The sequence below is a fragment of the Diachasma alloeum genome, unplaced genomic scaffold (genome assembly GCF_001412515.2).
Source record: "Diachasma alloeum isolate Michigan unplaced genomic scaffold, Dall2.0 Dall_scaffold_00555, whole genome shotgun sequence".
Lineage (NCBI taxonomy): Eukaryota > Metazoa > Arthropoda > Insecta > Hymenoptera > Braconidae > Diachasma > Diachasma alloeum.
Genome location: NW_021680687.1, coordinates 309,250 through 320,709, shown reverse-complemented (window position 1 = coordinate 320,709; position 11,460 = coordinate 309,250). Strand labels below are relative to the sequence as shown.

Here is an 11,460-nt window from a genome sequence, read left to right as displayed (position 1 = left end):
TTTTCAAAAAAGAAGGGTGAATTTTGAATTTCTTTCGTTTACGCTCCCGTCCAAACGCGTAATACGATCGATTGTTTTTGAATTTTGAATTTGAATTTGAATTTGAATTTTGAATTTGAATTTTGAATTTGAATTTTGAATTTGAATTTTGAATTTGAATTTGAATTTTGAATTTGAGTTTTGAATTTAAATTTTGAATTCAAACCCTATCAGGTTTTGAATTTGTTTTTCCAAATTCAAATTCAAAATTCAAATCCAAAATTCAAATGCAAAATTCACATTCAAAATTCAAATTCAAAATTCAAATTCAAAATTCAAATTCAAAATTCAAATATTTCAAATTTGAACTTGCCAAATTTCAAATTTCAACTGCCCGAATTTCAAATTTCAACTTCTCGAATTTCGAATTTCAAACCATATCGGGAAGTAATACATATGCTCCTTTTAGGAGCGAATGCATCAAATTTCATATTTCAAATTTCAACTTCCTGAATTTTGGTTTGTTTTTATCAACTTCCCAATTTATCGGAGAAGTTATTGTAATCATCCAAAAAAATAAAATAATTAAAATGTCAAATTTCATGAAATCTTTAGGTGTCATGACTAGTAGTAGCATTCTAGATGGTTTTTGAAAAAATGTCCGTGTGTGTGTGTCTATGTATGTAGAGTTTTCTTTCGTTCACGGTTTCTCTTGAACGGCTGCTGCGATTGGGATGAATGAGGTCTCGAATGAGAGGTCTTTAGGTGATCTGCAAAAGATTAGTTTTTGGGATCATTCCCCCACCCGCTTCCGAGATATACGCGAAAATCTTCGAAAAATTTTCGCTCAAAAAACGTTTTTTGAGAATATCTCGAAAACTAATCGATACGTCAAATTTTCTAAAAGCACTTTTACTGGGGATTTTTTGAGCTCTACAAAAAAGGTCCTCATGAAAATTCTTGTAAATGCTCTACTTTTCGAGACATTGACACCCGTTTTTTTTCGAAAAAATCAGTTTTTTCGCAATATCTTAAAATCTAGGCACCACATCACAATATTTCATTCGACTTTTTGATAGGTCTTCTCGACCTCTATAAAAAAGGTCTGTTTGGTGAGGAACTAAGTTTAGGGTGGATTGGGAGGTTAGAGGATCGTCCGTGTGAAATAACTGTTGAGAGTCTTGACCTAATATGAACGTTAATTTATTCTCGCGTTCAAACCACGCTTTGTCAAATTTACAAAACACCTTGTCACTAGTTGATCGTACTGAATTAGTTTTAATTGTTTATAGTTTTTACACTGTTGAGTCACTGGTGAAATGGCTAATAAATAACGTGAATTTCTTTTTATTGAATTTCTATCGCTGAGCTAATAGACGTCAATGTACTGAATATGTCTACACTCTGCGCGTTACTCAAATACGGAGTTGAAATCTAATCAAAACTGACTCTACTAGACCTGAGCGTTGACCCGGAACAGACCGATGATTTTCGTAATTGGCCGTGCTTGTCGACCTTGGTCTTGGAGAGGTTGGTTTGCGTTTCAAACACCCCGGGGGCATTCAACATCAGGGTTGTTGAATTACTGGTTGTCGTTCTGTTGGTCTTCTTCGTCCTCTAGTTGATCTTCTTCTGGAGGCTGTTCTGGTGGTGGTGGGTCTGTTGGCAACAGACAGAGCTTGGCGATTGGTCGATCAAACTCCGAGTGGGTCGTTTTGATGTTCTGGAGGTTTGGTGACCCGTCTGGATGCGTGCCGACTTCTACCTTGGTGATTCTCACTTTGGCTACCCTTGTAAGCCCATCTGCTCCTGGTTTCATTGCTATGACGCTGGCAATTGGCCACTGCGTTGGTGGAAAGCTGTCTTCCATCATCAGCACCATATTGCCAACCTCTATGTTGTGTTGACGTGTCTTCCACTTGTAGATTGACTGGTACCGTTGAAGACACTCTTTGGACCACCTGGACCAGAACTGGTGAATTATCTGCGTCACCAGGTTCCATCGTCGAATTTTGCTGGGGTTCTCGTTGACGTATGAAGACTCTGGGATAACTTGGAGAGGCTCACCTATCAAAAAATGTCCTGGTGTGAGCACTTGGAGATCTTCTGGGTCGTCCGACATCGGACAGATTGGCCTGGAGTTTAGACAGGCCTCTATCTGGATCACTATGGTGTTGAGTTCCTCAAACGTTAATGTTGTCTTTCCCAGGACTCTTTTGAGGTGATATTTTGTTGATTTCACAGCTGCTTCCCATTTGCCACCGAAATGAGGGGCTCTAGGTGGTGAGAAGCTCCATTGTGTCCCATTAGTGGCGAGAGCAGCCTGAATTCGTTGATTTTCTCTGGAAGCTTGGTGATAGAGCCTTTCTAGAACTTCTGCTGCGCTGGTGAACGTGGTGGCATTGTCACTGTACATGACAGCTGGAATGCCCCGTCTTCCGGTGAATCTCTTGTAGGCTCCTAGGAAGGCTTCCGTGGTCTGCCTGTTGACGAGTTCTAGGTGAACTGCTGAAGTTGTGAAGCACACAAAAACTGCAATGTGCATCTGTCCTGGCTGTGCATTCGTTGGTCTCCACTTCAGGATCTGGAATGGACCCGCATAATCCACCCCTGTGTGGAGAAATGCTCTGGATGGTGATACTCTGGTTGCAGGCAGCTGACCCATCTGTTGTTGAGCCTGCTTCCCTCGGTGTCTGGTGCAGATAGCACAGCGCAGAATGTACGCTCTGACTGTGCCCCTGCCACCGATTATCCAGTACCTTTGTCTGGTGTAGGCCAGCGTGAGTTGAGTCCCTCCGTGGAGGGTTCTGCGATGAGCTTCTTCGATCACCAGTGTGGTGAATCTCGACTGACGTGGCAAGATTATTGGGTGTGTCTCTTCAGGGTCTGAGTTCTTCAGGCGTCCCCCAAGTCTCATGATGTTCAACTCGTCTAAGGTTAGTGTGAGCTTTGCTAATTGGTGACCTCGTGGTAGCTGTTGATTTCTCTGAAGCACACGAAGGGCTGAAACAAAGTACTGATTTTGTGTTATTTTTACCCAGAATAATCTCGCTTCGTTGAGTTCTCTTGTTAACAGGATTGGTCCCGGGGGCGTCGGCAGTCTCCTGAATCTGTTGATTGCCCTATTGATAGTCGCTGTTACTGCTAGAAGCCGAGCCATCGAGCTGTACCTGGTGAGTAGCTCAGCAAGTTCGTTGACCTTTGGTGCAACTGGATGTGCTCGTGCTGGTTTCGCTTCCTTGGCCACTTCTGGGATGTCCATTGCTGGAGCGTCAATTATTGATTGNTGGAGCGTCAATTGTTGATTGTGGCCACTCTTCAGGATCCTGATTAATCCACTCAGGTACTGACCACCGAAGTTGATGATTTGCTAGCTGACTTAGAGATATGCCTCTGGATGCGCAGTAGGCTGGATTTTCTTTCCCACTGACGTGTCTCCAGATGGCATTCGGGAGAGTTTCCTGGATCTTGACCACTCTGTTGTGGACGAAATCTTTCCACCTTGATGCGTGGCTTCTGATCCAAGCGAGTGTTACTGCTGAATCCGACCAAAGATGAGTTTCTGCATGGTCGAGCTGAAGCATCCTCTGTGTTGAGGCTACTAGTTGTGTTAACAAGAGAGCTGCTGTAAGCTCTAATCTTGGAATAGTCATGCGCTTGATCGGTGCTACCTTTGTCTTCGCGCAGACCATCACTGTTGAAGCTGGCTCGTTGATGTTCCTGGTGCGTATGTACACCACTGCACTCATAGCTACGGTTGAAGCATCTGCGAATCCGTGTAATTGAATGTTACTTTCTTTTGATGTTAAATTGAGCCATCTGGGTACAGCAACTTTGTCCAATTCTGTGAGTTCCTGGCGAAATAACTCCCACCGTTGAGTGTACTCCGTGGGGAGGGGGTCATCCCAATTACATTTGAGTTTCCAGAGATCCTGTAGGAGGATTTTCCCTTTTACGACGACTGGAGCGATGAAGCCCAAAGGATCGAAGATCTGAGCTATCTCTGAAGATACAACCCTTTTGGTGATCGTCTGTGTGTTGAAGTCTCTGGATTTATACCTGAATGTGTCGGACGACTGATGCCAACACATTCCAAGAACTTTGGTGACTGATTCTTCAAACTGGATTACGGCTTCCTCTGTTGATAATCCGAGCTCGTGCAATAGCCGTGGGCAATTGCTGCTCCATTTCTGAAGAGCGAAGCCTCCAGCCTGACAGAGTCCTTGTAGTTGCCAGACTATCTCCTTGAGTTCTGCTGCTGACTCAGCTCCGCCGTAGATGTCGTCAACGTACCGACCTCTGGTGATTGTCTCGACGGCTGCTGGGAAGCGGTGACCCTCATCCTCCGCTAATTGTTGAAGAACTCTCAGAGATAGCCATGGAGAACAGTTGAGACCGTAGGTGACTGTGGTTAGCTGATAGGAGATTTGTTGCTGATTATCATCAATCCACAAAATTCTCTGGAGGTCCCAATCGTCCCTGTGAACTCGTATCTGTCTAAACATCTTAACGATGTCGGTGCCAAACACGAGTCTGTGCTTTCTCATCCATGTCAAGACGTCCATGGCGTTGATCTGCAATTTTCCACCAGGATATAATATATCATTGAGTGACATACCTGATGAGCTGGGACTGGAGCCGTTGAAAACGACTCTCAGTTTTGTGGTGATGGCCTCTTCTCTCAGAACCCCGTGGTGTGGCAGATAATAGGCTGGGGTAGGTTCTGGAGAATCGGGTGCTCTCTGCATATGTCCCAAAGCCTCGTACTCGTTGATAAACTCCTTGTAGAGCTGGGCATATTCCTGATTGTTGTTGAGTTTGCTGACTGTTGATTTGAGCTGTCGTGAAGCCTTGAACTTTGACTCCCCGAGCGCTTCTGCTGACGTTTTCAATGGGAGCCTTACAATGTAACGCCCTGTTGAATCTCTGCTGTGTGTTGATCTGAAGTGTTTTTCACACTCCAGCTCGTCTTGTGATAGCTCTGAGTTGTCTGAACGTTGGGCTGGTAATTCTTCCTGGACCCAAAACCTTTGTAGAAGCTCTAGTAGTCGTTCATTTGAAGATTCCCATACAGCTGATAGGGAGACCCTCGTTGAGCGACCGGAGCAGTTGATTGGACCTGATAATATCCAACCAAATGCTGTTCGTTGGCCAACTAATCTTGACTGTTTAGACTTGACAACTTCATCTTTAATTATCTGCCCGTAGTTGTCAGCCCCTATTATTATATCTATTGGTCCAGGCTGGAGATACTGTTGATCAGCTAGTTGAAGGTTTTCTAGTGAGCCGATGTCGACTGATTCACAGGAAAATGATGGCAGGATTGCTGTGAGTTTCTTCAAGACGTGGGCGTTGAGTTTTACTTGCTGGGGCCCGTTGATTGCTTGTAGCGTCACTGACACCCTTCCTCTTGTGTGGCCTGAATTGACTCCGCCAATTCCTATTAATTCCAACGTTTCTGTTGTTCTTGTGAGGTGCAGTTGATGTACTAATTTCTCAGAGATAAATGACACCTCTGATCCTTGATCAATTAGTACTCTGGCTCTGCTGATGAATCCTTTTGGGGATTTTACTTTGACTTGCGCTGTTGCTAACAGCACTGATTGTTGATCTGCTTCTTGTTGAGTTGTTTCTGCATTCTCACTGGTCCGCTGGTTGTTGAGGTTGACTGTTGCCGTTGATGTACTGGGTTGAGCTGTTGAGAATGACCAATGAGGAGGTTATTTTGTTGATTATGCTATAATTCGTTCACTCGCTCGTGATCTTATCTGTACTCTGCCCTGGCTCGACTCTTGCTGATGCAGGGACATCTATTGATTCCAAGTCACGTTGAGTTCGTGGTGGAGCATTGGTGTACTCGCTTCCTTAATGAATTAAAGTGTGGTGGTTCCCCTGACATTGTTGACATCTTTTCGTTGAGACACACTTCGTCTTTCGGTGAGGTCCCAGACAGCTGAAGCAGAGGCCATTGCTTATGATCACGCTGTTCCTCTTTATTGGGGGCAACTCTCTGAATTTCTGGCCCTCAGCAATGAAGTGTTTTTCCTTACACATGGCACAACAGTTTCTCGGAAGAATCCTCTCAGCGTTGCTGTCTTGTTGAGTAGCTACTGCGTAAGAGCTCTTCTTCTTCTTCAGTGATTTCCTGTCGGCGATGTTGGTTTCCTGTGTTGCATGAAGCTCTGATCCTGCGTTGATTCCTCTGCCGCAGGCTTCGACGAATCCGACGAATTCCTTCAGACTGGGAAAGTCTCTGGAGTCTCCCAGTTTCAATTCCAACTGCTTGAGGGTTTCTGCATCTAATGATCTCCTCAGCAGGTGGGCGATCATCTGTTCAATCAAGTTCGCATCTGAGAGACCGACTACCTCTCGTAGCTGGTCTAGCGACTCGACTGCTGCTGCTGTGTTGTGGTTGAGTTTCTCCTGAGTTGCCTTGGTGATCTTTGGCAGCTCCAGTATTCGATTGAACAGGTACTGAGCCACCAATCTTGGATCATCGTATTTCGCCTTGAGCTTTTGCCAAGCCTTTTCATAATTCTGGTCGTTGATGTCCAATGTCGATATGAGAGTAGCTGGAGGTCCTCTGAGGCTGCTTTTGAGTCTAATCAACTTCTCCACTGGTGCGATTGTTAATTTGCTACCGACCAGCGAGCTGAAGAGATCTCTGAATTCCTTCCACTGGGATGGGGTGCCGTCGAAAGCCTTCAAATCCAGACGTCTGAGCTTGTCTGGGTGTTCTTGGCCTGGTGAATTGCTTGCTGGTTGAGTTTTCTTCGACAGCCGACCTTTCAGCTTACTGATGAGCTTTATACTTTGCTCCTTTGTGGCAGCTGTCTGTTCGAAGATTCCTTCAGTCAAGTAGGGATGATCGTGAGGGAGATATTCGATTATGCCTCCCTGCTGTGAGAGAAACTCTGCCCAGTAGGTCTCAAGGATTTCTTTCTGTCCATCCAGCTCTTCCACGGTGATGTCCTCGTCATTCATGATCGTGTTGGTGAGCTCCTTATAAATGTGGATGATGCTCTCCACTCTANTTTCTTTCTGTCCATCCAGCTCTTCCACGGTGATGTCCTCGTCATTCATGATCGTGTTGGTGAGCTCCTTATAAATGTGGGTGATGCTCTCCACTCTAAACTTTAGCTGCCTCAGTAGAATCTCTTGATGCACAGTGAGACCTGCCGCGGGTAGCCCTATCATCTCCGAGTATCTCGTCTTGATGTGCTGAATTCGTTGAGTACTCTGGATATTGGCTTCGTCTTCAGTCTCGCTGATTACAACTTTCGGAATTGTTGATGGTGGAGGTTCTGTCTTCGTTGGTTGTGCTGCTGCGCCTCTAGTATCTTGTTGATTATCTATGGCTTATTTTTCAATTACGGTATCTGGATCAGACATGATGATGTAATTGAAAGTTTACTTGCCTGAGAATTCCTTGTTGAGTGGCTTCGGATGTCGGTGATGTATCGACTGTCGATGCGTTACCAACCGTTGACGTACTGTCGATGCGTTACTGACCGTAGATGTTTGCGTTGTGTCGGTAAGGCGTCGCTTGGGAGGCCGCCTGTTGCTGAACGCACTGGCCCAGCGTTGAGGTCCTTCGGCAGTACTCGTATATCCCGAACTCTCGCGAACCTTTTCAACGCTTTGAGACACCGATGTTTACACTTCGGATTACCGCCAAGAGAAAACAATAGCACAACTACTCTTTGTCCGTTGAGATTCTGTCCGTTGACCGACTCGTGGGGACCCCGAAAGTTCGTTACACGAGGCGTCTTTTTAAATTCACCCGAATCCGATCACACTAATTACTCCCAAATCCGGCTCGAAGGACCAATGTTTGGTGAGGAACTAAGTTTAGGGTGGATTGGGATGTTAGAGGATCGTCCGTGTGAAATAACTGTTGAGAGTCTTGACCTAATATGAACGTTAATTTATTCTCGCGTTCAAACCACGCTTTGTCAAATTTACAAAACACCTTGTCACTAGTTGATCGTACTGAATTAGTTTTAATTGTTTATAGTTTTTACACTGTTGAGTCACTGGTGAAATGGCTAATAAATAACGTGAATTTCTTTTTATTGAATTTTTATCGCCGAGCTAATAGACGTTAATGTACTGAATATGTCTAAACTCTGCGCGTTACTCAAATACGGAGTTGAAATCTAATCAAAACTGACTACTTGGCCGATCGGTTTATACTGACTCGCGTTGATTTACGGTGACTCTACTAGACTTGAGCGTTGACCCGGAATAGACCGATGATTTTCGTAATTGGCCGAGCTTGTCGACCTTGGTCTTGGAGAGGGTGGGTTGCGTTTCAAACAAGATCTTTAGGAAAATTCTTGTAGGTCCTTTAGTTTTGAAGATATTTGCAGAAACTTCCGTTCAAAAAATCCGTTTTTTGAGAATACCTGAATAACGCGTCGATACATCAAAATATTTCATTATTTTAAGTTAGAAGGAAATCGGGAAGTTAAACGGGTGACCCGTGAAGGGTCACATGAGTTAAATATACAATTTCGGATTTGAGATGCCCGCGCCAGATTTTTTATGTATTTATTCATTTTAATATACTTGTCAGAGGCCTAGCGGCCTAATACAAGGGTTTACAGATAATGTGTGGTAACAAGCACTGTTGTACGTTATTTTATTGGCAAAGTTAAAAATTTTAAGCTTTGGCTGATGGCTGGGACTTCAGTCGTCGTTTGCTTCCTGCAGGGCAAAGGCTCTTAGCTGAAGATTGTCTATTATAAAGAGGCAACGGTTTTTGGCTTGTTCAGCGTTCTCAGGGCGAAGAATTAACGGAAAAGAAGCTGCTGGGATGTACTTTGTTCTCAGATTGTCGTAAAGTGGACAATCGGCGATGATGTGTTGGAGCGACTCAGGAGTGTAGTAGTTCGCCGTGGAGCACCAGCGACATAGTTTTTGCTGAACGACTTGGTATTTAATTTTCTTTATTTTGAAAGTGAGCGTGGTGATGCTCCCTAGTCTAGTCTGTGCAATGAGGCGGGTGTATATGAGTGGTAGACGTATGGTAAGATAGCCTACACATTGATGGTCGCTGGCTGCTGGGTTGATGTTTCTGATGCTGCCATAGCCTGGGTGTCGTGATGATTGTGCGATCCTGGTGATATCCTCTGGGAGTCTTCGGGCTCTCATGGCTTCTACTAAACTGGGAATTGTTTTCTTTTTGAAGGACTCTTCGCTGGGGAAAAAGTCTTCTGGGGTTCAAAATGGTGCCAGCCAGGTTAGAAGGCTGGTGTACCAATTCCGGGATAAGTCATTCTGCGCTGAGTCGTGTAGGTTCTTCAGTAGCATGAGACTTCGCTTTGGGTATCGGATATCATCCATTGCTTCAATTTTACCCCAAAGTTCCAGGGCTCTCTGTAGTACTTTGGATTCCAGATGATTTGCTCCGGTTCCCATCCTCAGCAGGTAACCAGGTGTGCTCCATGGGAGGCTTAGGATAGATTTAAGAAAAAACCTCTGGATTTGATCTGTGTCATCGATGTGTTCAATCCCCCCGACGGATGAGCAGTAGAGTACTGTTGGTACAGCTACAGCGTTGAACAGATTCATCCTCTGGCGCTAGCTAGTCATTTTCGTGGTGGCCATCGTTGTCCAAATTCAACTGTTTACTAATTTCGCTCTTGTGGTGAAGTGATCTAGTGCGTGGTTGAAGAAGCCGTTTGCGGTGAATGGAACTCCCAGGTATACGTATTTTTTGACTATTTCGAGTGGCAGCCCTCGGTATCTCAGGGTGCGTAGCTTCGGTGGTCGTCCTCCTTTACTAAATATCATGACTTTAGTCTTCTCCGTGTTCAGTGTCATTTTGTTTAACTCGTCGTATTCAGCGAGAGTGTTCAGCTTATGCTGCATGTCGACTATGTCATCTGATAACAGGAGTCCGTCGTCGGCGAATAGGAGTAGTTCCATCTTCTTTTCCACGTTTATGTGCTCTCTGCTTCGGAAGAGAGTTGCCATGTCGTGGAGTAGGAGCATGAACAGTATCGGGCTGAGAGGGTCTCCTTGGAGAACGCCTTGTGTAATGCTGCTACTTTTAGTTTTCTCATCACTGCTAATTCGTACCCCAGTTTTTGCATTGCCGTAGAAATTGCTAAGTACCTTAATGAGGCGAGTGCTCATGCCTACATAGTCGAGCTTCTGCCAGAGTACTTGGTGATCTACTCCATCGAAGGCGCGTTTGTAGTCCACAAATGTGGCGAGTAGTCATCCCCGTTTTACTGAGGGCCACTGAGACTTTAGCGTTAAGTGTGAAGATGTTGTCTTTGCAGCTTCTCTTTCGACGGAAACCTGACTGCCCTTCGAGAAGAATGCCTTGGTTTTCACTCCAGGTGCTCAGTCTGGCTACGAAGACCGACTTAAAAATTTTTGGCAGCGTGTTTGCAAGGGCGATCCCACGGTAGTTGTTTGGATCACCTTTATCTCCTTTTTTTTGTGAAACATAACTCTTTCTGAGTTGGACCATCCAGGGAGGATTTCTCTTTTAGAGAATACCCGGTTGAATAGCTCCGTCACTGCTTGGATCATATTAGGTGTGAGATGTTTATAGAAGTTGTTTTCTATACCAGCTGGCACTGGGCTTTTGCCGGCTTTCAGGTTCTTCAATACCTGCGTAATTTCTTGGCAGGATATATAGTTATCGAACTCGGCGACCTCTTGGCTTGCTAAATTCACATCAGCCATAGGTATTATAAGGTTGTTGGTAGTATAGAATTCCTCCCAGGTTTTGGCAGTGGTTGAACACTGCGTGAAAGGTTTCCTACGGAATTTACCTATTATCTTCCAGAATGTTTTCGTGTCGTTAGCTCTGAGAAGGTCGTCCTGGAGTGGTTTCAGGAAGTCTTTTTTTTTCTTTTTGACAGTTTTTATGCACAATTTACGTGTGCTTTTATATTCAGCTAGTGCGTCGTCCGTATGCCCTCTGCTCAGCTGCCGGTGCTCTGCGTTCACTTTCTTGCGCAGCAGTCGACAGTCGTTGTCGTACTAGGGTTTGTCGTTTCTTTCGAACGTGCTGATTGTCACCTATTTTTCCATCTGGGCATTTTGAGCTGCTTTAACAACGGTGTTAGCTAGAGTTTCGTCGAGCTGGGTGATCGTGGCGTCGGGCGGTATTTGGAGGGTGGCGTTTTGTAGCTCGGCTTGGTATATATTTGCCTGTTGAGGATCCCATTTGGTGATTTTCTGCTTGATAGTTCGTCTGCTAGTTTTCTCTCTATGGTCAGTGGAGTTTCAATCGAGGAGAACTTGGATCGACAGATGGTTTGAAAGACCTGCGCTAAGAACTTTAAAATCGACCACGATTTTCAAGGCTATTTGGNTGGTCAGTGGAGTTTCAATCGAGGAGAACTTGGATCGGCAGATGGTTTGAAAGACCTGTGCTAAGAACTTTAAAATCGACCACGATTTTCAAGGCTATTTGGTTTACCCAAGCGTAATCTATGGTGCTGCTGTCCAGTGCTC

The 11,460-nt window shown here is 44.8% G+C and overlaps 2 protein-coding genes across 2 annotated transcripts; both read right to left on the bottom strand.

Moving 5' to 3' along the window:
- Positions 1 to 1,561: 1,561 nt before the first annotated feature.
- On the bottom strand, positions 1,562 to 3,241 carry LOC107043203. Its single transcript, XM_015264571.1, has one exon. It carries the CDS (start codon positions 3,239 to 3,241, stop codon positions 1,562 to 1,564), a length of 1,680 nt encoding a protein of 559 aa, XP_015120057.1.
- A 10-nt stretch (positions 3,242 to 3,251) lies between these two features.
- LOC107043202 lies at positions 3,252 to 10,122 on the bottom strand. The gene is made up of 3 exons (XM_015264570.1): positions 9,768 to 10,122; positions 5,877 to 7,331; positions 3,252 to 5,674 (listed from the first exon to the last, which is right to left on the bottom strand). Exons 1-3 carry the CDS (start codon positions 10,120 to 10,122, stop codon positions 3,252 to 3,254), a joined length of 4,233 nt encoding a protein of 1,410 aa, XP_015120056.1.
- Between the last annotated feature and the right edge of the window lie 1,338 nt (positions 10,123 to 11,460).

What these genes read in the sequence shown, in the direction of transcription:
- LOC107043203 (XM_015264571.1), bottom strand. Translation starts at nt 3,241, where the DNA reads ATGGACATCCCAGAAGTGGCCAAGGAAGCGAAACCAGCACGAGCACAT.